This window comes from Telmatherina bonti (genome assembly GCF_933228915.1).
Source record: "Telmatherina bonti genome assembly, chromosome: 19".
Classification (NCBI taxonomy): domain Eukaryota; kingdom Metazoa; phylum Chordata; class Actinopteri; order Atheriniformes; family Telmatherinidae; genus Telmatherina; species Telmatherina bonti.
In genome coordinates this window covers 21,236,656-21,262,523 of record NC_136617.1, presented here as the reverse complement: position 1 = coordinate 21,262,523, position 25,868 = coordinate 21,236,656, and the positions used below count along the sequence as shown (strand labels likewise).

The following is a 25,868-nucleotide window of genomic DNA, read 5'->3' as shown; positions in this document are numbered from 1 at the left end:
GTTTGCTGCCACTTCTCTGTAAGTTAACCCAGGAAATACAGGGGTTAGAGGATTTAAACAGAGACAGTCAAAGGTTGAAGGAACTTTTTTTTTTCTCTTCCTTTAGTAAAAACAGACTCAAAACGCATGAGCAGCAGATAGACGTGTAGAAAAAAGGTACTCCGTTAACTTTTATCAGTTAAAATTCTACAAATATCATAATAAGTTGGCTTTTTTGCTCTTCTTTCAGTCCAACAACAGAACACATGTCCCACCACTGAGGGGAAAAAGGATTTTGCAGACTGCAGGAGCAAAAAAACAACAACTTTTTTTCTTTTCCCATCCGTTTATTAGTACTTTTTTGCTAACAATTCTATTTCTTACTACTCTTTTTTGCATATATCATAATAGTTTAATTCTTCTTCTTTTTCCAATAGTTTATCAACGCAAAAGTCACAGAAAACACCTGAACAGAGGGTCGTAAAAAGCCTGCTGCAGACAAGAGGGGGTGCTTGTCACTACAACAGACTACACTACAACAGGGTGTAAATACAAACAGACTCAGAGAGGGTTTTTGCAGCCAGCAAAAACTTTATTCCCTTCCCACCCAGTACACTCTGTTTGTTCTACTTTTTTGCATATATCATGATAAGTTTGCTCTTAGGTCCAGTAGACCCAAAAGACTCAAAGGCAAAAAAACCACGTCTCATCGCTGAAGATATACTGACTGCATCAGAGTGACATGCATATGGAGAAGGTAATACGTATTTTTTTCCAAAACTTTCTTTACCTTATTTTATTACTCTTTCTCTTAGACGTTTATTTTTAATTTTCTTTTTCCCCGGACCCCTCTTTATATCTTTAGAATCATTCGGACATGCCCCTAACATGTTGACATGATGTACGTCCAGAAGACATGTCCAGGCAAATGCCAAGCACATGTGTGGAAAATAGAGAGGGGAGGAGCGACGACGCGTACGGACATACGTCATTTCCGGACATCACGTGGTCCAGGGACCGCCCCTCACCCAAGTTACACCCACTTATGACGTGGCACATGCTGATTGGCTCACAGAGGGGGAGGGACTTCCGGTTCATTAAGTCACGCCCACTTGTGACATGGCAGCTTCTCATTGGATTATAGGGGTCATAAATCATTCTTTTGCATAATTTGACATAAAGTGATCCCCTTCTTTATTACTGACCTTGGATTAGTTCACTAATATGTTTTTTGTTGTTTTTTTTTTTTTTGCATACCTTTTTCTTGCATTAAAATGTCTTGTATTTTTCCATATCCTCTGATTGTGGTCATGTAGGCATGCAGCACCTGGTTGAATGCATCTGTGTCGGGCCAGGTGCGAAGAGATACTACCTGTGCACGCTGTGCAGACTTACCATCGGCGCTCACATGATCATCAAACATGTCTTGAGCTTCGACCACATCTATTGCTATTTTGTAAGTAGGTTTGAGATCAAAGAAAAAATGGTTGGAGAATGACATCACATTTTTCTGCTGGAATGGATCTTTAAAAGGAAATCTCAGCTACTCAGGGAGGGAACTCTTCTGAGCTGCTTTGTGGTCTCCGTTGGGGAACTTGAAGCAACAATTGAGCTAATACACTCCCAGTCAAATGTTTGGACACACTTTCTTACTGGATTTAATGGGAAAGTGTGCCCAAACTTTTGACTGATAGTGTGGTTTCTTGTGACCCAACAGATCTGCCTTGAATTCATTTGTCTAAGATTCATTATTTCTCAAGGTGCTTTTTTCCTGAATCACTGGCAAGTCACAGTATTGTGCTGTTCCTCTATTAGGATAGCATTCTAGTCATGTTCATGGGATATAAGTGTTCTAACAACTGGAAAAAGTTATTGTTGATTTGATGTTGGCAGTGAATAAGGCATGATTCTGCACGGTTCTGCTCTAAGCGGGGGGAGTATAAATACAATTCATCTTCCACATCTCCTGCACAGAACGCCTGGCATCCATCCACATTGCTGTTGAAGGAATCCTACAAGAATTACAAGTCTCTTGCCCCGATGATACTTGATCTTGCAAAGCAGACAGAAGAAATTCATGGGACTACTTCTATGAAGGTAGGTGTCCTTTTACAAAGTGCATGTTTTTAAATTTAATAATTTATTTGTGTTAAAGTGAAAAATAAATGTATTACAGGAAGTGATCCTGCAGCCCAATGAATTTAAGACTGTGGATTTCACATGTTACGCAGAAGGTTGACGGATATATATTTTTCCACATTTTCTCCTGAAAGTTATCTTAGTGGACACTGAATGATGCTTTTCTAATGGATCATTTGTTTGTTTGTAGCTTTGAAGAAACTGGAATCCATCACAAAGAGCAGCTTGACAACAACTATTGAGCCAGGGAACAAACTAAGTATGTGTGACATTAGCACACGCTCATCTGTGGCTGGAGAATTTCTGTGAACTTGTTAAATATCTGTGGCAGAAATTTGTTTTGTTTGTTACAACATTTTCAGACTTTTCTTTATTTTTATAGAGTATCGCACTGCCACAGCACAATCCATGTCATCACTAAACCAGTTCACATGGAGACTGAGCTGCCAGGTGATAAGTTATATTTTAACATGGAATAATTACGGTAGCTGCTGCTATCAAGACCAGAAAATTGACCAAAATAACCCTTGTTCTCCTTATTTCTTCTTATTTCTACAGAGTTGTAGGAAAGTCTTTGACAGGTTTTACAAATATCAAATACATCTGTCAACTTGGGAACATGAGCAAGTAAATCTAATTCATTCATTCCAGTAAAGTCTCATCAAAGGGATTTATTTATACTGATGTGCTACAGATATGCAGATTAATTTTTGTTCAATGCCTTACGTTGTGGTTGATCAGATGGCTTTGTGATTTCAGATTCCCCCTTAAATTCTGTACAGAAAGCTGTATAACTCTGTTGTTTAACCTGGAACACATTAAAAACTACAATTGTCTTCTACTTTTAACTTGCTTCCAGGAAAATCTCTGAATTTCACTCACCCTGACTTTAAGATAAACTTTGGTTTACATCAGACCAGCAGCTTACATTGTAATTGCTAAACTCAGCAAGGACAACTGCAGGCATCAAACTGGAAACTTGATTCACTCATTCATTCTCTGAACAGCTTAATCTGATTAAGGGTTGCAGGGGAGCTGGAGCCTTCGGGCGAGAGGCGGGGTACATCGTAACACAGAGACAAAAGACCATTCACACTCACTCCTAGGGACAATTCAGATCGTTCAATTAAGCCGGAGTACCTGGAGAGAACCGATTGGGGAGAACATGGGATTCGGTGTCTTGTACAATTTAGACACCGCTTGAATCTCTGCATGGCTGTCCTTTCTTTGCAACAAAATAAAAACACCTATTGTTTTTTATCTTTATTTGTGTGTCATTGCTGAATTTTCCTAAACAGCTTATAGATTATACATCAAATTTTTTGTCCTACTATGGTTGTTTTTCATTACTCTGGTGGTTTTCTTTCTTATGTTCAAATTCATCCATTAAATTTCTCCTAATGTTTGCCCCCCAGATGCTGCAGAAATACTTTGGCAAAGGTGCTGTTCTCTTAAAATTACACTTCTTTTTTTTTTTTGTCTTGTACATTAATGAGGTAATTCAAATCTGACATTTTCCCTACAGCTGAGATACCTTGTGGTTATGAAAAGAGAGGTATTTTTATTTTCTCTCTTCTCCTGTACATTTCTGCAGTATTAATAAGATTTTTAATGTAAAAAAGTTTGTAAAGTTGTGAATGTAACAATAATGGCTTAAATTTTTTTTTTTGTTGTTTTTAAAGCATTCTTTGAAACATGTTTTCCTCCTCGTCCCCTCATACCTTTTTAGTGAAATCCTTTCTGGGTTTATTAGCCCATGTCAAGAAGAGCTTGAAGATAAATCAACCAGTGGTTGGTAAGGTTCCCTCCAGCAGCTGTATCATTATATGAAAAGTAAAATAGTTTGTATTATATTTACGTACATGTTTGTTTGTTTTAGGAACAGCCATGGTCGTGACATGTATCCCCACATTTACTGAGGCTGAGCCGATATATCTGTGCTTTGCTTGTTTGGAAGCTTTCCCTCAATCCCAAGTCGAGGAACACTTCGACTCTCAAAAACATCTCATAAGCAGCCTGGTGAGCTTTTACCAAAGTTATTTTTATTTTCTAAAACTTATTTGTTGGCTTCAAAATGTAAACTCTCTTCAAAATATATGAGAACAATTTTGTTCTGTTGCAATTTTGTGCTTGCTGCAGTACTATAGTTATGTTTAGATAAGGGATGCACCGATCCACTTTGTGGGAGTTCCGATCCGATACAGATATCTGAAATTTGAATATTTGCCGATACCAAATCTGTTTATGTGAACATTATTGTGACTATGGTTATTATTGCTGTTATAACTGTGTAAGATTTCATTAGGTTGTAATAAATTACCCAGCCTTTCTGAAGTTACCTCATCAATACAAATATAACAACATTACAGATCGAACAATTTTAACAAGTTTTATTTTGATTTGGCACATTTTACCTAAATACTACTATAAATGTGTGGTTTTGAAACAAAGATCTAGCTTTTAGTGCAGTGTTCCTCATTGCGCAGCTCGCGAGCCGCACGCGGCTCACTGACTCTTGACTTGCTTCGTGCTTTCTGAAAATGCCATCTAAACGAGTCATAATGATCCTCAGCGCTGCAGTTCTCTCCACAGACAAGAGCTGCAGGCTGCTTGCTTTGCTGTCATAACGGCCCTAACTGACCCTGTCAGAGTTGCCAGTTATGGGTAGTTTCCACTGCTCCATCTGTTGCTCCGTATATATATTGATAAAGAAACACCCACATTCCGGAGGCATTATTGTATTTTCACCATATACTGTTGAATAAGAATGCCATTACTCCGTGCAAGATTTAGGATAACGGTTCCTTGCTAAAAAGCTGAATGTTACTGATTTGGCAACGTAGCAGGATATGGAGCGTCGGAACACTTTTTTTTTTCGGGGGGGTGAGGCGGCTCTCCTCTTGTTTTAGTATACTGAGTGCCGCTCTTGTTGAATTAACAGTGAGGATCACAGTTTTAGTGTAACAAAAATGTTAACATTCAAGGCATTTATTTGCGATAAAACTTGCCCAAAGCATGTCATCTAACATATCTGCGCTAGCTTAACTAGTGTGGTATCGGTTGTTGTATCGGTACACTTTTATTATTACCAAGTACGAGTACACACGCTTGGTATTGAGCCGATACCAATTCCCTAGTTTAAATTATAAAGGGTTCAGATTTTGTTTTTGTTGCCATCATAAATAGGACAGCATTTTGCTATCGCATATGCCATGTATTGCGCAGCAAGCATTTTCATGTTCAGTCACAAATGAGTTCCTCGTCTAGCAGAAGTTATTGTTTGGGGTCTGTGCTGCTACTTTGTGAAGGTCTCCTGTGTACAATGCCTTAAACTTTGGTATGCTGGCTACAGAAAAGCGTCTGCCAACAGATTCCTCTGAAATCTTACTGGTTGGCTGGTTTAAAAATAGGCTTTTTAACAAATCAGTCAACTGTTGTGCAAAGTTAGTCTAAAGCTTACTTATTTTCCTTTGGTTTTGTTACAGAGTTGCTCCTTATCATAGGCAGCATCACAGTGGATCCTGCTAAAAAAAAAAAAAAAAAAAAAAACCACCAGAAGATAGATGGTATAGAAGTGTCTGTTTAGACCGCTTCAGGGGCTTTCAGTCGTGGTAAACACCAGCTGTTTGTCATAACAAATGCCAAATTATAAGGCCTTGTTTGGTTTGACTCGGCAGGTCAGAAGTTGGAACTGGGAATGACGTCCTAACCAGAGTTAAGAGTGTTTACGTCAACAAAGTTGGAAAACATGGACGCCAACAGGATTGTCATTGTTTTGCTTGAGACTTAAGATGCTAACATGTTAGCAATAGTTCATAATGTTAGCAGAGAAACTACATCCATCACTTTTATTTAGCGTTTTGGATATGCATTTTGTAAACTCAATCCCTTTGTAGAAGTTACAAAGCACTACCCTTTAAACTAATTTATGTACAATTAAACAAGTGCATTTAGACATGAATGTATGTACTCTTGGTTTCATTCAACCTTGTTTTGTCGGGAAGCCATCTTTACCAGTAAACTCTGGGTAGGTGGATCTGGTCCCACTTTCCCAGTCAGATTTCTGAATTCAGAGAACACTTGTGTTGTATTTCCAACAGTGAACTGGAAAAAATCCGACTTCCGTACACAAATTGAACGCATCATTACTACTGGCTTTCAGTCTGGCTTTACCACGACTGTCCGCCAGCATTTACCAAAGTTGTGAAGGCTTCTGAACCATGTACACTACTGTGTGTGAGAGCAAAATGACCTCTGATCGTCAACACTTTTGCAAATAGTCAACATTTGTGCAAAAGGTTTTCATTTCACCATTCTAGGAAACTTGGTCTGTTTGAAACTTCTAAAAAAGAAAAAAAAAAAAAAAAGGTCATAGTTTGCAAAAATCATATTTCACTACAGTAATGACACATTTTTGCCTGAAACGTTTAGCTGTACCTAAATCCCTGGAGACTGCCTTTTGCCTGGGAGGAGGATCTGGATGATGACATCCTGAGGTCACTGGTAGTGGAAGAAGAAAGGAAAAGAAATCAGGATCAGATTGTTCTGAAGGTAAAATTTAGACTTGTGATGATATAAATCAGCCTCACAGGCAGTTAATGTAGCAGAACAAAAAGGTTATTTTCCTGTCGTAGTTTTCTGCAGACCAAATGGTTTAGTTTTCCTAATTATTTTTTGTCTTTTGTTTGCAGATTTTTGATCTTCCAGACTCAATATTTTGGAGACTCGACAGTTCTGACTACAGGCAGGGTAAGAATTAGAACAAGAATTAGCGCGCACACACACACACACACACACATATATATATATATATATATATTGATAATATAATATGTGTATGTATACATGTGTATATAAATATATGCGCTACCGTACATATTCCAGAGAAATGGTGTCTGATAATGACCTTGTCTTATTTTTTTGGGCTGCAGTATTAAACACCCTGGATCAGCACCATGCACTCCTGAAGCGTGAAGGTATGTGGTGGTTATTTCTTCATTTTGAGCAAAATATTTTAAATTTTTTACATTTCTATACTTTATTTGTGTGCATTTATATGTATTTTATGCCCTTACAGTTCCACCATGTGAAACATTTAGTAAACTCCAAGAAAACGAACGATTCCCTTTGCTTGGTGAGTACTATTAATGATATTTCAAGAAATCAGCACCAGCATGTGAAATTCTTTTCGCTAAAAGTGTTATGACAAGCTATGTTTCCATTGGTATGTCTGATTTGCATTTGGATGTGAGTAAGAAAAGGGCAAAGGAATCGGTACAAAAAAAGAGGGTTTATTCTTTTGCAAAAAGTTCATGCGCTCACTTGTGGTAAGTTTTGCCTGTTAAAAAAAATAGTGAATGCGTATCTTGGATAACAGAAGAAACTTTAGAAATCACGTCTGTCCCGGCACAGATTAAATGGATGCGACTCTCCAGCTGTTTCTGGTGTGAGCATGGTGCTAATTAGCATCTTCTCAGATATGATAAAGAATCCCAGATATTCTCAGTGGTAAAAGTATTTCGAGAGAAATGTCACATCCAAGCCTGGATCCAGTAATTCTTTACAGACGTCTTTATTATTGGGACATATGGATACTTTTTCCATATCATACAACGTACATAACTTGCAACAAATAAATTATTCCACAAGCATAGTCAAAAACAATGACAATGGCTTAGCAGATGTCTGTTCTCTCTGAGTGCTTCTAGTTTTTACTTCAGGTATGTTTTTTTTAGGTTTGGGCATTTGCTTACTACTTCTACTGCATTTTAATCATTAATCTTTGTTCTCTTGCCACCCTTTGGTCAAGTTTAATCCATTTCAATGCAAGTATGTCTTTATTTTTTCAGTCCTTTTAAATGAACACCTAAGCTTTTCTTCCCTACTGAAAACAGACATAGATACTGAGTAATACCGAGTCTGTTTTGGTTTACAGAACAATGATATTAACATAAATTTCCTTTGCAACTTTTTCAGGGAAACAGTTCCTGGTGGCTTATGATGTGTATGTACACAGAGAGCTGCAGCATACAAGAGTGGAGCTTCTGTGCTTGCTCTGTGAGAGGAAGTTGTCAAACAAAGAAGCTGAAGCCCACTTGTTCAGTCGGGAACATGTTACACGATTTCTGGTCAGTGCTCTGTTGTGATGTGTTTATTTTTCCATTAATGGTGCCTGTGTCAGTGTTGCTGCTGCTTAGTGGTACTTATTTAGTTAGTTTAGTACAAATTAGTTTAGTTGAAGGGGTGTCCAACTCCAACAGTTAGTGAGCTGGAGCTGGACGTTAGATCTGAAGGGGGGTGCGGCTCTTCCAGGAGAGCATTGATGTAATTTAAAAGAGAATATGTAGTTGATATGGTTTTGATGGGCTGTGAACTTCATAAAATGATTGATTATGAATCCCTCAATGCATATCAGATAAACTCACTCGTAACTTTTCTATTTCAGTCCTTGTGTCAGCTTGCAGCTGTAATAATAAAACATCTCATAAAGAAAGATGTTTTTCTCAGATGTTTCTTTAAATTCAGATTTCCATGACATAGGAGAAATTGCCACATATCAGGGTGTTCAAATGCTTATTTTTCTCACTGTATATGTGTAATCACAAACTTACTTATATTAACTCACTCGTAAATCTGGTCCTAAAATCATCTGATGAAGCTGCATAGGCTGTGGTTAATCATTTATTTATGATTAACCAATGCTTAGCAAATGCTTCAGTGTGTGTACTTATTATAAAGTGTTACCATCAATTTTTGTAAAATCTGTGTCCTCACAGCCTGTAAAATGGTTCCTCTGTTAGACATCTGTTGTCCAGACAACAGGAAGCACATTATCTGGCCTCAAGAAGCCTGCCTCATGAAATATTGCTCACCCATTGATCCCATTAACCTCCAGAAACTTAAATACTCCACAGCAGTGCCTTGACAACTTTATGGTTGGCTGAGCTGCTGCTGCATCTGAGCCGTATACCACCAACTGCAATGCAAAGCGTCAGATGCATTAGTGTGAAACCAACCACCACTGGACTCTGGAGCAGTGGAAACATGTTCTCTGGAGTAACGAATCATGCTTCTCCATTTAACAATCTGACAGACAAGTCTGGGTTTGGTGTTGCCAGGACAACAGTAGCTGTTTGACTGTATTGTGCCATGAAGCTTGATGGAGGGGAGATTGTGGTGTGGGGTTGCTGATCAGGAGCTGGGCTTGGCCCCTTAGTTCCAGTGAAAGGAACTCTGAATGTTTCAATATACAAAGAGATTTTGGACAATTCCTTGTTCATAACTTTATGGAAATAGTTTGGGGATGGTTGCTTCCTGTTCCAACATGACTGCACACCAGGACATGAAGCAAAGTCTGTAAAGACATGGATGAGCCAGTTTGGTGTGGGAGAACTTGACTGGCCTGCACAGAGTCCTGACCTCAACAGGATCAAACACCTTTGGGGTGAATTAGAGACTGTGAGCTAAGTCTTTTTGTTCAGCGTTAGTATCTGACCTCACAAATGTGCTTCTGGAAGAATGGTCAAAAATTCCCATAAACACACTCCTACACCTTGTGGAAAGTTTTCCAGAAAACTTGAAAGTGTTGTAACTTCAAAGGGTGCTGACATCATAATAAACCCTATGGATTAAGAATAGAATGTCACTTAATTTCATATGCATGTAAAGGCAGATGGGGGAAAAACTTACTCAAAGGACGAAGAGTCTGAACTGAAGTGAAAAAGATTTTTATCTTTTTCATGAAAATGTCAACCTCACCATGACAAAAAAAAGTAACCATATTTAAAATAGAACCTATTTAAAATATATAAATGTCTATATTATTCAATCAGATATACTTTTGATCACAATAGTCATGCAAATACATATTTTTCCTTACTATAACAAGGAAATGTCATAATGTGACAATTTATTTTCAGTGTTACTAATTGTATGTCTTTCTAAAAAGCCAGAAGGGCAGTAAGAAAATCACCTACAGATGTCTTCTAACCTCACTTTTTATCAGGCGGGGTTGTTTTATCAATATGTACACTCATTTGTACGGATTTGTCTTCTCATTGGTAGCTGGAATGTTCCTGTTATGAAGCTCATTTATGGGACAGCTCATGTAACATCCATATAGTTTTTAAGGAAACGTTTTTATAAAACATCTATTTGGAAAGTAATTTCAACCAAACTTTCTAAGCAAAGCTAACTTTGATGACGTAATCGCAAAAATTTGCCACCCTGGTCTTACTTTTTTATGTCCCCAAGCCCCAATGTCTCTGTTACTGTTATGGACATTATCCATTATGGACATAGGTGTTGAGATCTGCTTCTCAGTCGAGGTTTTACTCTAATGTTCTTCTGGCCGCCACAGTTTTAAGTGTCTCCTGGTCTTTTAACTTGTTTGTATACAATCATATAATTCTAAGTATTGTTCATATACGAATAACATTTTATAATAATTTGTGACTTTGCTATTAGGACAACGCTATATAGATTATAATAGAGTTTTTCTTTTTTTTTTTTATTAAACCGAGTGCTTCAGAAGCACAAGCCGCCTCACAGTAAACTAATATCTCACGTGTGCTTTAATCTGGCTATTCGTAAGTCAGTATTGTTGTTTTTAGTGCAACCCTAGTTTGTTTCTAGAAACTGTAATTTCTGACTATCTGACATTAGAATAACTTGATATAAGTGCCAGATCAACAGGTAACGGGCTCATAAGATTAAATCTTACCATACAAACGCTGAATCATTTAATCTATAATCAAGATAAAGGTTTGCCTGCTAGTCAGTCGTTTTGAATTTTGAATTGCCCTTAACATGGCTTATTTAGCAGAGAATGAAATGAACAAAGTGTTACAAATGGCAATTTGGAGATACCGTTCAGCAGTCTGATCAGTCAGAAGTCTGGAGGGGTTCTGGTCTGAGGAGGCTAGAACCTCTTTTAACCTTTACAGAGGAGACGTTGATGGTTGTGATGAATCCACGTTTTCCTTTGAACACAGGATAGCTGATCTTATTTAAGACTACAACCAGACTTCCTTGCACCTCTCATCTTACAGAGGTCTAGCAGGCAGATGATTAGCAGATAAGCCTCTTCCAGATTTACAATCTAAATCAATTAATTTTATGACTAAGTCTGTCTGTGTGTCTGTGTTTCTGTACAGGACCAGTTCCACCCAGGTTCGCTGAATTCCATCGCTGTCGATGCAGACACCTTACTGGACTTGGCTAAACAGGCGGCATGTATTCACCGATCCTCAAATATGCAGGTATTCTATACTAGACATTTAATTAATGTATTGTAACACTGTCCTTTCAACCCATGCACCCCCCTCCCACACACACACACACACACACACACACACACACGCATACACAAATGTTTTGTGCTAACCTTTTCTGTTTTCCAAGGAGGTGAAGCTGAAATGGCCCATGTGGAAGACATACAGCTACAGTAAAGGTGTGTGTGTGTGTGTGTGTGTGTGTGTGTGTGTGTGTGTGTGTGTGTGTGTTGATTAATTAGCTATCTTTGAGATCTGTAAATTTAATGCTTAATTTACTTTGTTTTTTGTGCTTTTATTTTTATCATAGCAATATCGATTTTGGAGTATTCAAAAAAACAAAAGAGGAATGGAAACCTAAAGCCACCAATAAGGCCTCTGAAGAAGCTGGGTAAGCCAAGTCAAAGATATGACAGTGTTAGTTTCAGTGTTACTGACCTGTCTGTGCACACCCCAAGAATTATGGGAGGTATCCTTTCATACCGAGTTGGGTGCTGTACTCTTACTGTTCGGAGCTCGGCGCCTTCACAAATGACCATCTGCAATACTGTGTAAGAGACAGTTAAAACCAGTGACTAGGAAACTTCCATCCTACACGTCTTTTTTGGTCCCATGGGAGAGAGTGTTTGGTCTGTTCAGTCAAATTAATATACTTTTGAAAACTAACATTTTGGAGAATCATTATTCTCTACCAACAGATCTTTAAACATAAGTTAAACAATTCCCGTTTAAATTTCTTCACCATTATTTTCACAGATTTTGATAGCTGATTTGTTGCCATACGCTATTCTTCCATAATGCATATATGACCTTACATCACAGGTAATCATTGTTAACTGCACATTGCGATGTTGCTTATGTTTCAGTTCCCAGAAAAATAAGTGGAAAAGCAGATCAAAACCTCAAGGAAGACGAGAACAAAAACAGCAGCAATGCAAAGAGGAAAGAAGGGGAGACAAGTGATGACAAAAGGACACTAACACCGAAAGAAAAACAACTTGAAACAACAAAGGAGGCATCTCCAAAAACCTTTCAAAAGGAGATAAAGATTGCACATGAAACAAGCAGGGAAATAAAAGGAAACACAGAGAAGCCTAAAATTGAAAAAACAAGCAAGGAGACAAAAGTCTCTGAGAACACGGAGAAAAATGATGAAGCGCAGAGAGAAGTGGAAAAACACTCAGGTGCCAGACATGTCCCAACACAGTTAAGCAACATCACCAAACCCGGGGACAAGAAAAGGCCTAGAAACTTGACTGAACAAGAGGACAGTTGTCCAGATGAGGATGTGAGGAGAGAAATTAGCTCTAAACGATGCCGCCTGCTCTCAGAAGATGCTGCTGCTTCTGAAAAGTCCACAGAAATGCCGAAAAGTCTCACAACAGAGCAAATTACTGCAGACTGGAAAAGAAATCGCAGAGAGGTTGCGCTTAAAGGTTTGTAAAGATTCATTTCTTTCTCTCTTTCTTCAGAATATGTTTGCTGTGTTAAACACAAGTTTGGGTGATCTGTGGCAACAAGACAAAAGGCCTCATTCACCACCTGTTCTTACAAATAAATATGTCACATCCTACTTACAAACTTTTTACAAAGATTGTGGCATTCATGAAAATCTTCCCATCTTGGGTTTGGATGCTTCCACTATGATAAATCCATGTAAAGTGGAGCCATCTGCTTCAAGCATAACACCATGACAGGATGCTGCTGGGCAGCAATTGCTCCAGAATGCCCAGAATAGATGCCCCTGTGCCATCAAGCGAGTCCTGAATGTGGAGAGTCGGGCACTGATGTAAAGCTTCTTTAAAAACAAATTTAAGAAAATTTGTAACAAGTTATTTATAAATGAGGCTCGTTGTGTTTTGTTGTTTTATGGGATGGTTTTTAAAAGCTTTTCCATTTTAATGATACAATATTAATGCTGACAAAAAAAGCAGCTGCAATCCCTTGTAGCATTTTACAGTTGTAAAATTATTTTATTTTACTTGAGTCATTTATTTATAATTTATTATTTATATAATATATTAGTGTGTACTGTATGTTATATAATTTATTATATACAATAATTTATTTACTCTATTTACCTTATTTTACTCTAGTTTCAAGCACACTCCTTAAATGCCATTGTACTGTGACTCATGACCAAGTTTATCTGTGTGGGAGCTGCTCTCTGGTGATCCCAGAGAGGAAAGTCAATGGCCATCTCAACAGACATGACCACCCGAAGATGGTCCAGATGGTGAGTAAATACACAGGAAAAGTCCAGCTCACATTATTCTGCACAATAACCCCTTTTCATTGGTAAGCTGAAAGATAGAGGGAGAAGAATCACATCATGTGAGACAACTTCATGCTCTATGCGTCTGTCCTGTGTTTGTCTTGACTGTGTCTTTGCTGCGCTGTTATAGCAAAGCAACCTCGCAGTTGCCTGTGGGTATATACAGAGAAAAATAAGCTCCACCTTCATTGTGGATTATGACCTGTCAGCGATTTTACTCCTCATTTGTGATTTAGAGCCAGCAATAATAAGAATGGTTGTAAAAAGCAGTAATTGGGCGAAAATAAGAGACATTTGTCTGCTTTGTACAAATAAGTTGGAGGGTCACGTTTTGTCTGCCTGTTCGCCTCTGAGGGGAAACAGCTGTTATGAAAAGGTAAGAAAACATTTTACTAACTGTTGTTCATGCTTTGATCTCAGGTTGTTAATGTGGATGAAAAGATGTGCAGTACCCTCTCAAAACAAAGCTTTCAGTCAGGTAAGAGGAAAAAAATTGTTTGATTAGGCTTGGAGCAGATTTGGTGTGATTTAATGAACTTGCACTGTGGAGGCATTTAAACTGTATTCATCTCTCCAGCTCTTCACACACTAAGGAAACACAAGCTTTGGCCGGATGGTGTAGATGAGCCCTCTTTAACCTCATCTTCCTCCCGTGTTAAACCTGCAAACCACTCGGCTTCACTTGATGCCAGTGTCAAGGTCAGTGAAATTTAGTATATTTTGGCTCCAGAGATGATCAAAAGCATCAGAAGTACACAAAGTGCTTATGTCTCCTTCAGACAAACTTCATGTTGATCCAGTATGCAGCACAGTTTGTCTGTTGCTGAAATATTTCTTTTAGCCAACATTTTTCCACAGACCTGTTGTTGAGGTTCAGTTTGTGCAGATTATTCTTCAGATGAGGTGATGTCAAGTACACAAGACAGAAAATGGGCTTTTTCTTAAGGTTTATTCTTCCGCTGAAGATTCTGTTCAGCTTTGCATGCTATAAAATGGATCAGACTTCGAACATTAAAAGCACAGTTTTTTTTTTTTTATACCAGGGAGACTAAACATGTTTGCTTTCAACATCTGAAAGTCATATGCCTGTCTTGGGTACCTCATGTGTGTTTCTTCAGCATCAATCACTTAACAAGGGAATAAATGAGAAAAGTAAAGCATCAAGTATTGTTTTGACTAAAGAGTTTAAATTTGCAGTCAAATTCTGTTTCTGGATATCTGATGGAAAAAACAAACTTTAAGTCCGGAAAAACTATCAGAAAATGAATAAATTAAATACTTGTTTTTGGCACCAACAATTCCCAAATCAGCTTCTTTCATTGAGATCAAGTCTGATATAGACTTTTTCATTTACCACTGGATTACATTCACTTATAAACTATTCAGCAGCTTTTTACATTAGCAGCTAAGGTTAAGAGCTCTGCCAAGTTCAACAAACACAATGTTTAGAATACACAGGAAGTGACTGTTGTGGAAAAAAAGTCTGTCAATGATGAGGAGTCTGGGTTTTGAGTGAAAAAGGATTTACAAAGTTTATTAATCAAAAAACAAAGTATTACAAAGTGCAAAGGGCTAAGACTGCAAATTGCATTGAGAAACCATTCAGAGGTAAGATCGAGCTGAAGGGTTTCTAATCTGCATAAAGATTAGCGCGTCTTTTAAACCTTCGCACAACAGACATCAAATGGCCAAAACAAATCTGTTAGTCTAAATAAAGGATGGTCTGAGTTTCTGGCATCTCAGGAACACTGCACATTATTTACGTAGGAAAAGCTAAGTGAGCAAAGTTCTTAACTCAGAAAAGAAGTAATGATAAATGAATTTATGCTTAATAAAATAAAAATATGCATGTAAGAATACCAGAATAGGACATTTCCACAACATTACATCACCACACACATACTTGCTGATAAAAATACATAAATCTGATACTGATCTAATAAATGTAGACAATGATCTTTCAAATTTTTCAGTGCATGTAGACACATCGCATCAGATTGTTACGATTACTCCTGGATATCTGATTTTGTATTATTTATATGTTTTATGACTAGTTATCTGATGTCTTGTAATATTGAAGAAAAATTCTTGTTGTTGCATAAATATCTGTAAATATGTATTAAATCAGGTTGTGTTAATCAAATTGCTTTGTGAAATTAGTAGCAATACCCAACCCTGATAAAATGATTATCATTTGCTGGGCTGTAAAAAGTGCATACGCTTTCACAACATCTCTCTTTTATTGAGCCCACGTTTCTGGTTAAGTTTTGTGCGGCAGAATACTTACACGTTATGCCTTCAGGGAAAACAGATGAGTTCCATATCAATCACTATTTACTCAATGAAAACATATTGAAAATTGCTGAAACATTTTTCCTAGACAAAATCTTACACCCAAAGAGCTTTCATGGTGGGACATGAATCCTGGGACACCTGTATGGTCTGTGTAAGCAAGCAAGGTCAAGCAATTATAATGCAATGAGAAAGTTGTCTTTGTAGCATCAAATCAACATATGTTTTCTCTATGTGATGGCTTTAATTACAGAAAAACCCAACTAAAGATGAAGAACCTTTCAGTTTCAAATGTGTAAATGTATACTTCTACACTAATATTTTATGTGAAGAGATTATCTTGTTTACATATTTTACTGGTAAAAAATCTGCAGTGTACTAATTACAGTTGTGCAATTCTGGAGGTGTTGGATATGAAGACATGCTATTCATAAAGCTGTGCAGCTGCAAACACCTCTGCAAGCACAGACAACGCCTCCAGAACAACCCGAGTCTCCTCCAGATTCAAATGATCGAACAGCAGCTTGTGCTAGTGTGACTAAATCAAATCAAATCAAACTTTATTTCTTGAGCAACACAAAGTGCTCACACACACACAAAGACAGAGAGTAACAGATCAACAGGCCAAATAGGCAGGGCCCCCAGCGTGCAGGGTCCCCATAAGGAAAATAATGGAGTTAAAACCAGAAGTTAAATAACCTTAAGAAACCGTAAGAAGAAATAAGAGCAACAATAATAAAAATTCATTAAAAAAAACTTCACAATAATGTACTAAAAATAAAAAAAACCAAATGAAATAATTTAGAAATAAATAAAATAAAGTAAAATAAAAAGGAAAAAAATAAAATAAAATTCTGTTAAATGCTAAGCTAAAAAGGTGGATCTTGAGCCTCTTCTCTTCAGCTGATGCCTCCCCCACTTGTTACACTGCTTGCAGAGGAAGTTAAGATGCATCAATGATTAATTTGTCCAAAAGTTGAACAGACTATGTCTGTTTGCCTCCTAATTGCATAAATAATGGTTGTGATGTCAATGTTTCTAATTGCAAAACTATTGATTTGTTGTAGATTGGAAGCCCTCCTAAAAGAAAAGAAGCCCCTGCCTCCGTCTGCTCAGTAGCCACATCGCAGTGCACAACATCATCTAAACTAGCAGCAAGAACTTCCTGTGCAGCTGTCGCAAAATCTGCTCACTTGACGAGACCACAGGAAAGAAAAAGTGGAACAACCTCACTGACGGCAAAACCAGCTTGCTGTAATGGTTCACCCTCCTCTCAAACAAAGCCCACAGTGGTGGAAGAAGCCGCCTACAGAATTGTGCCTTCTGTCAAAGAGAATAATGCCTTTAGATATCCTGAAACTTCACCCAAAGACTTTAAGACATCTCAAACCAAGATGGCATCTGTGGCTGTTACTAAAATGCCAAAAAAATCTGCTAAACCTGCTAGTGGTGATGTGCCAAAGACTTTACATACAAGACATTATGAAAATAAATCAGTGGAGGTAAAGACTGATCTTCATCAGAGGAAGCCACATGCTGCTCCCCACCTAAAATCTGAAAGATGTGAACACACAAAGCTCACTAAAGAGACTTGCCTTGTCTCTACAAGTCAGAAAACACCAAGCACAAACTTCAAAGTTGGCAAGTATTATTTTTTATTGTATCAGAAAACACTCTCTGCCAATACTCTCTTTAATTCTAATCAAATGTCTTTTTTATTTAATTGAACCAATCTATAGGACTAGGTTATATGATAGTTGTGTCATGGAACCAAAAGCAGCAAATCTACTGTCTTCTCTGTTCGGTCAAATTATATTCATCCACTCATCATCATGTTTTCAGCTTCTACCACCAATATAACTATGTGGTATGTAACTCAAATGTCTTTTTAAACTAAATGTAACTGCAACATGTGACAGAGGATATGGATGCAGAACTTTCTCAATGTGTGTTCTTACTAGAAAAGGAAGTACCCTGAGTGGACTGCAAAACCAACCGAGTTAAAGACGAAATTACAAAAGACTGTGGCTCTCCTGGCTGAGATTGAGAAAAGGATGACAAACTCACAGACCATCCAGGTAGCCTGCAAACACCTGTTTATTATGTTCACATTAAAACCAATTTAAACTACATTTGTCTTGATGTTGTTTTTTTGTTTTTTTTACTCCCACTAGAAACTGGAGGTAGAGAAGAACATATACCAAAAGCTGGGTGGTCTTCCAGAAAGTGAAGGTAAATGTCATTGTAAATTGTATCTTGTATGACAAAAACAAAACAAAAATTAGAAAAAGCACTTACAAGAGCCAAGACCTCAACCAAGCAGTTCATTTCCTTTCCGCCCGTACTGGGATTTCCAACCCATGTCATAGTCCTCCGATTAGATTTCTAGATTTATGGAAAGCAAATCTGCACTGTCTTGGCTATATTTTTGTGGTTTTTGCATGTTTAAATCCTAATTTGTTCTCCTGCAGTGAGAAAAAATCCAAAAATCCTCAATATTTTTTTTCCCCTTTTGTGGATCGTAGTATCCAGAATTTTGCTGGGATCCTGATCTAACCCTGATATCTTGTAAAACCTGTTGAGAGCTTTTCCTGTAATTTTTTTTGGCAAAGCATCCTGATCATTGATTTTATATGCGCATTTACTGAAATGGTCTTATTGCCTTATTGCATGTGATTGAGAATCTACAAAAAATTTACTCCCAAAGTTCAATGCAATCTAAGTTAGACCAAAACCCTTTGCAGAAAAACATCTGTCCCATAGTTTTTGCTAACAGACAAATGCCAGCAAAAACACAACATCCATCACCTCCTTGGCCAAGGATGTGTTTTTAGCATATCTCATGTAAAATCTGCTGATTAAATGACAACTTATTGAATTTATCTGTCTATATCTAGATAGACAGCACAAAGCATGAGACATTTGTGCTGTCTAAGTTAAGTTTGAACAGCACCTTACAGAGGTGGAACTGTGTTGGATATTATAAAACGGAACTTATTTTAAGCTGATTTTACACATTATTTTGTTTAATCTTACTGACCTCCATTCTGCAGTGGTATATAACAGTTTGATGCCCATTTAAAAGTGTGTTCAAATATTTTTCTCTCTTAACCTATAAGAACCCAGCATGACATATATCATACATACAGTTTCTGATACATTTGACATCACTTTATGGTACGAACTTTCCTCAAAATCCTGTGGAATGCAACCTGATTTATGTCTTCTGCCCCAGGAAGCTGAAAATGACACTATAAAAAATTTTGAACTATCGCATGGTAATGAATGGTAAATAACTCTTAAAATGCTGGTTCTTCTTTATTTTACATTTTACAATAATACAAATAATAATCTCATATCCCAGAAAACTTGGACTTCCCATTTTTTTATGGCTTTTTGGGTTAAGATGCTGGCAAAGTGAAGAAATACACCTAAGGGTCCAGCTGTTGCCATCATTAAGTATATAGGAGCCCATACACATACAGCTATATTGAGATCTTGATTTTCCCTTTCTTTCTTCTGATTCTCAGCTGTAAAAATGGTGAAAAAAATGATGAAAGATAGACGCTCATCGTCTAATGTACATGCAGAGGCTTCTTTGATGCTGGAAGTCAGCAATCCGTGTGAAGTTTCAAGTTCAGATGATGGTATATTCAAGTCATATCATCAGATATAATTAAATCCTGTTTTTGAAACTATTACATATAGACATGTGTATTACATTCACTGTACCACTTACTAGAAACTTTTTCCCTAGGACTGTCAGTGTTGCATGGTGCAACAGGAATTCCTGCTAATAACCAGTCAAAGCAGAATGCTGATCAAAATCAGTATCAGACTCAACTGACCCAAATTGCAGGTGAGAATATAAAGAGGTATTTGTTACACACAGATATTTTTAAACCATTTACTCATCTTGTTTTATTTTTACTGCTTTACTTTAGAAGTCGAGTCCAGCTCAAACGAAGAGGTAGATCTGACTGCAGGTCATCTGATCAAAGGCCGGCATTTAGATGGTGAAGACACACCTGGCAGTGATCTGATTCAGAGTCCGTTTCAGTCATGTTCCAGCTTCAGTCGAGTCACTCCAGATTTCATCCCAGCTTCTGGCATTCAAGCGGGAGCCATGAGAGGTATGACTCTTCCTCCACCATAGCATTAATGAGTTAAAATTTCCAGCTGTGCTCTTTCTAGTTTTTTTTTTTGTTTTTCTTTTTCATATTTTTAACTTATTTTGTGTCCTTTTTCGTATCAAATATCACATTGTTATCTCATACATAATTATTAAATTAATTCATTCATTCGTTTTGCAAACCACTTGGTCTAATTCCGGGTCACGGGAAAGCTTGAGCCTATCCAAGCAGTTAGCAGGCGAGATGCCGGGTACACCCTGGACAGGTCGCCAGTCCACTGCAGCTCACATATCATCTCCTCATATATTTCATATCAATGGCAGAACAAATCTGTAGGCTTCATGGTTTTTGGAAAATGACTAAGTCATCATCTCTGACAGTTCAGACCTCAAAAGTACCCAAACTATGTTAAAAAAAAAAAAAAAAAATGATGATTACAAATCTGACTTTCAGAAACTATTTAGGAATGTGCATAACCATTAAAGAAACAAATAGTCCTTTGCATTATTTTGTTTGCCTTTGCGTTACTAAGATAATGCCATGAATACATGTTTTAAGCAAGTAATACAAGGAAATACTCAGAAGTTACAAACAGGACCCGAGGGCTAAAAGTAAAATAATTGGAAGCGCCAAAATGATTGTGCTGCAGTTTTTGCCTTTTTAATCTTTATTAGATTTTACTATTAGATTTGTTTGTACACTAAATTCAATATAACAGACTTACAACTGTCTTTCATTGTATTTTCACAGGAGTCACAGTGGAGAAAACTCGTCTTTCAAAGCATCTTGTAAATCCTGGCAAGAAGAGTGATCCAGCTTCACAAGGGCCCAACAAGCATCCGCAAAATAAACAGAAATTTTCTGATCATCAAATCAACAGTCTAAATCTGCAGGCTGCTACAGCGAGTACTGGACAGCAGGACCAGTCTGGACAGAGTCACAAGGTTGAAGAACCACCAAAACAGTCTGCAAGAACAGGAAAGTTCGGTGTATCACAGGCCTGCACAAGAACTCCTGTTGGTTAGTGTTGAGCATTGAAGTTTAGTTTCATTTATTCACTTAATGAACTAATTGATCATGATATACGTCTGTTACAGGGAAAAAGGTTAAGGGCTGTAGCAATTTGTCCTTTTACCTGAAAGAAAGTCAGCAGGATACCAAAGGAGTCATTGGTAAGTTTTTCCATCCTACGGAGCTGCTAATTTACAGAAACCTGTAACAAGTTAAAGAACTGCTGGTATATTTGCTTAGCAATGTGTCCCCTGTCAATGACCAGTTTGGCATCCATTTTGCCTCCTTGTATTCTGGAGGGCTAAAAGCCAGCCTTTTTTTTATCTTTTCCTCTGCTACTTGTCCTTTTACATTTCTTTGCTGAGTCAGCTACTGTGCACATTCAAAACAGCCAGCATTGATATCCGCTTGTTAGCATGCAACATGGTACGTGAAGCTAAACTCTGCTGCAACGTCACATTGCGTCCCGGAAGCAAAAGTTGTGAAGTGTAGTTTTTTAGTTTTGGGACACTGCTGGGCAGCAGCTGCTCCAGGAATGTGCATAATAAACATGACATTAAATGAGTGAGAAACACAGTTTTAAGATTTAAAAGTTAAGTTGTGCATCTTTAAGGAAGCTGTGTCTTCATCAGGTTTGGGCTCTGTGTGGGAATGTCGAGGGAACTCTCTGAAAACATTCTTCCTATGTGAAAGCTGCAAGAAGACCCTTTCCCAGCATGACATTTGTCAACACATGGCCAGCTTTGATCACCAGTTCAAATACGTGGTATGTGGAGTTTTAATGATGCCCTGCAAACCTAAGTAACAAATGTGTTGTTGCGTGCTTGTGCATTTTTATTGTGTATGATGTCCATGTTTTTCAGTTGAAAGAACAACCTGACCTGCTACAAAAGTTCTGGTTTGAGGAAGATGTGCCCCATTTAATCAAAATGGACATTTTTTTCAAGATTGTTGTGCATGAGCTCTCAAAGCGGGAGCATTTCTACAAGGTGGATGCACAGGTACCTTACTACCTCCATAAATAATCATGATGTTTCAATATGGTTTTCTGTATCTCTCACAATTTTACCCCCCCTTTTGGATTTTTTTTCACTTTGTTTTCTGTTGTTTAAGTGCATTCTCCTTGAATCAAAGTTGCATGAAGTTATTCGCACAGCGGCCTTCAACGATGGTAATAGTTAACTTAATTTGTCAATGTTTGTTTCTGTGGCTGAAATAATACAAACTAATTTGTATAAACTCTTTTTTTTTTGTCTCTGCAGCTTTAAAAATTGTGCAAAGCATCAGAAATGAAGAGAAACCAGCTTTTTTCCAGTCACCATTCAGCTCTACCCAAGAGAAGAGTGAGTTCAACCAGCACTTCACATCATTTCATTCTTTTACAACTTTTTAAAACAATTAGCAAAGAATAATACCAATTTTAGTTTGCTGCAGAGTACACCTGTGCAAAGGCATGGTTGGCAAAGGAGATAATGAAAATGCAAGGTCAGGTTTTTAGCTCTAACAGAACAAAACAGCAATTCAGAGAGTAAAACCTTACAGGCTCTGTTATCAAGCATTTTCTATGTGAGACTGATGAGGGCTGCAGTTCCCAACTTTTTCTGACTATTAAACACATCTAAATTATGTAATTATACTACAGGATATTGTTATGTTGGATTTATATATACTTGTCAACCTCTTTAGGGTTACCGTAGGTTTATGAGGGGCAAGTTGGTAGTACACGCAGGACCCTTCAGAACGGCCTTGATGTTTTGTGGCATAGATTCAAGAAGATGTTGTAAATATTGCTCAGAGATTTTTGTTTCATTTGACATGAATAGCGTTGGATCTTGGGCGCACACCCATGATGAGAATCTCCCATTCTTGCAGATCCTAAAGATACTGCATTGGCTTCAGATATGCTGCCTATGGAGGCCACTGGAGTTCTGAATATTCATTACGTTCAAGAAACCAGTTTGAGATTATTTGAGCTTCATGAAATGGTGTGTTTTGCTGCCAGAAGCAGACATAGAGATGGTGCACTGTAGTCTTAAAGGGCTGGAAATAGTCAGCAACACCACACAAGTTGGCTGGTTTGGTTAAACAATGCTTGGTTGGTAACAACCCAAAATGTGTCAAGAAAATTTCCCCAACGTTGTTAAATCACCGCCAGCCTAAAAGCAGTGGGTAGAGGGAAGACTGATTCATGCTTTCATGTGGTTGTTCACACTTTATTGTTACCCAGTCTGAATGTCTCAACCTAATGGAGACTTATCGAACTACGTGATGTTTTTTCCAATCTTCTGTTGCCTAAGTTTGATGCATCTGTGTGAATTGTAACATCAGTTTCCTGTTCTTAGTTGACAGGAGTGGCACTGGTACCCAGTGTGGTATTTAGCTGCCCATGTGCTTCATAGTTTGACATATTGTGTGTTCAGAGCTGATATTCAGCATATTTTTTGTTTGCCTTTCTGTTCAACCAGCCTTCTCATTCTCCTCTGACATCAATAACGCATTTACTTCCAGACAAATCTTGGTATTTTAGCGTTTTTTTAAATATTCAGACCAGCCCGTCTGGCACCAACAACCACACCATGTTTGATGTGATCACTTAAATCCATTTTCTTCCCCATTTTGATGTTCACTTTCAACTTTCTACTGAGCTTAAAATAAGTTTGAAAAAGTAGTCCTGAGCATGACTCCATGCGTAGTGGTCATGACTTGAGTCCCCGCCACGTGATTGGCTGGTTAGCTACTTCTATTATAAGTAATTGGAGACATTGAATCTTGTATTCTCTGTACAGCTTGCACACGGAGCTGGTCAAATACACTGTGACTATTCAGGTCAACAAACAATACTTTCTGTTGCACAGCCCAGCAGCCTGAGGAGCAGCACAGAGTCGAGAGATCACTTCCCATCGAGAGGCTGTCACCACAAGCGCAGCAGACAAACCAGAGAAGAGACGGTGGTAAGATTAATCATCTGAATGTGATCTTTCTCACATCCTTTATCGTTTTTTTCTGGAACCTTCTTCAGGACTATTTTAATTGTGTAATGGCATAATTTCAGCACAATGTTATTAGGCGATTAAAATAGTCATTTTATACAAAAACAGCATCATTGAAAGACTCATTGAAGAGCACTGGTAGGATGAAAGCAAACATATATGAATTCATTGACACTGAATGAGTGAATGAAAAATAATTTATGAATACTTTATTAATTCTTTATTTTAATTTAATTAAAGTGTTCTTTATTTTAATTTAATTAAAATAAAGTTGACACAACATTACGTGCATCACATAAAATGCTGCTTCATTTTAAAGTCCTACACAGTGCAAATCATGTCTCAAAAACTAAGACACAGAATTTATAATTTCTTTGCTCAATCTTTTAATGTTCACACAAAGAAAAAAGGCCAGAGAAAAATGTTTTTTTCTTTTTTCCATTTGTTTTGGATAAAAATAATAAATGTTTTTAGCAAATGATTGAGATTTAATTTAATAATAATGTAATAACAGTGAAATGGTTGAAATTTTAAGTGTTATAATAAACACTTAGTTTTGCTTCTACCAAAACAATTGGTAGTGACGGCTCAGGCAGGTTTATTTCCACAATTCTTAAAAGAAACTCACCATGGTCTCTGCACATTCATTTACCTCTGGACTGTAACCAGCTTTATTCTTTCCTCTGTGGTGAGAATGATCTTGAAGTAAGAGCTGAAGCACCTAACAAAATATTGGGCCTCATGGTGAACTCTGTCACAACGTGATCTGCAATAAAGCACAAATGCCGTAGAAGACGAGTGTTTTGGGAAACTTTCATTGTGCCAGTTGTCCCTGCAAATTGCAAGATAGGCCACTGGAATTTGTTGGCTTGCGACTTTTGACATTCCTGCCTTCAGATTCATGCCTTTTTTCAGTGAGTGAGTGTTCTGTTGCTGGAAATACCTGTGCCATGGCTGTGCTGTTCAAGGTTGAATTCTCTGTCAGCGTTGTTTTTATCTTTTACTCCTCTTTGCTTCAGTCAAAGTGACTCAAGACTCCTCCCCTCTTTCCATTAGGTTTTTTTTTTTTTTTTTTTTTTTTTTTTTTTAAGTAAATAGATGTTGGTGGGAAGAAACCTGTCTTTCAACCATGTATCACCCGCAGATAAACACAGAAAATTACACAGTTTCATTCCAGTTTTGTCTTGTTTTCTTGTCTTGCTTCTTCCTTAGTAGCTGGACAAAAAAGAGACTGGACGTCCATAGTTGAAGCTTTGGAGGTGAAAGGAGTCTCGAGTCGTCTGCGTGTGAATTGTTCACATGAAAAGGTGGAATTTGTCTCTTTAGTCCCCATGGTTGGTACATTTCTCACCCCGCAAGAGACCAACAGTGGTCTTTATCGTCAACCAGAATTCAAACCAGCTCTTTCTCAGCTCCCAATATCGGATCCGGATCCGCTGCACATAAAACAAGAACCAGCCTTTGAATCAGCATCTTTTGCCTCTGTTGATTCTCCAGTCAGTCAAAACCCAGAGGTGTCTTCCAGGAATGAAGGCCCTCCAAGCAGGAAAAGACCAGCGGAAACCACTGAAGATCCTTTGCCAGCCAAATTTATCTCCAACCCAGCGCAGGTTAAGAGTGAGCCCAGCTCTCCGTCAGTGTCAGATTTCCCTTCAGCTAACCCTGCTGTGAAGTCTGGAGTGTTGTCAAAGTTAGCAATTTTGTTGCAAAATAGTAAATCCCAAGTGAATCCATTTCCCTTCAAGTCTGAACCAGTTAATTCTCACACTGTCAACCA

General features: G+C 37.8%; 1 protein-coding gene across 1 annotated transcript in view; it reads left to right on the top strand.

Annotated features, from left to right (window-relative positions):
* LOC306769964 (uncharacterized protein) overlaps window positions 1–25,868 on the top strand; it is a gene marked incomplete at its 5' end in the record, with an annotated part of 30,893 nt that overhangs the window by 3,965 nt on the left and 1,060 nt on the right. Inside the window, 28 exons of the mRNA XM_079258732.1 lie at window positions 1,296–1,435; window positions 1,954–2,076; window positions 6,550–6,669; window positions 6,810–6,867; window positions 7,050–7,094; window positions 7,196–7,252; window positions 8,095–8,246; window positions 11,274–11,378; window positions 11,521–11,569; window positions 11,701–11,781; window positions 12,257–12,826; window positions 13,487–13,626; window positions 14,086–14,143; window positions 14,243–14,364; window positions 17,025–17,406; window positions 17,697–17,824; window positions 17,919–18,035; window positions 18,132–18,189; window positions 19,488–19,604; window positions 19,715–19,816; window positions 19,902–20,090; window positions 20,841–21,110; window positions 21,188–21,262; window positions 21,734–21,867; window positions 21,965–22,102; window positions 22,215–22,272; window positions 22,364–22,444; window positions 23,957–24,052. Of these exons, the coding sequence (XP_079114858.1) occupies window positions 1,296–1,435; window positions 1,954–2,076; window positions 6,550–6,669; window positions 6,810–6,867; window positions 7,050–7,094; window positions 7,196–7,252; window positions 8,095–8,246; window positions 11,274–11,378; window positions 11,521–11,569; window positions 11,701–11,781; window positions 12,257–12,826; window positions 13,487–13,626; window positions 14,086–14,143; window positions 14,243–14,364; window positions 17,025–17,406; window positions 17,697–17,824; window positions 17,919–18,035; window positions 18,132–18,189; window positions 19,488–19,604; window positions 19,715–19,816; window positions 19,902–20,090; window positions 20,841–21,110; window positions 21,188–21,262; window positions 21,734–21,867; window positions 21,965–22,102; window positions 22,215–22,272; window positions 22,364–22,444; window positions 23,957–24,052 (3,765 nt within the window). The remainder of the gene's footprint in view (window positions 1–1,295; window positions 1,436–1,953; window positions 2,077–6,549; window positions 6,670–6,809; window positions 6,868–7,049; window positions 7,095–7,195; window positions 7,253–8,094; window positions 8,247–11,273; window positions 11,379–11,520; window positions 11,570–11,700; window positions 11,782–12,256; window positions 12,827–13,486; window positions 13,627–14,085; window positions 14,144–14,242; window positions 14,365–17,024; window positions 17,407–17,696; window positions 17,825–17,918; window positions 18,036–18,131; window positions 18,190–19,487; window positions 19,605–19,714; window positions 19,817–19,901; window positions 20,091–20,840; window positions 21,111–21,187; window positions 21,263–21,733; window positions 21,868–21,964; window positions 22,103–22,214; window positions 22,273–22,363; window positions 22,445–23,956; window positions 24,053–25,868) is intronic.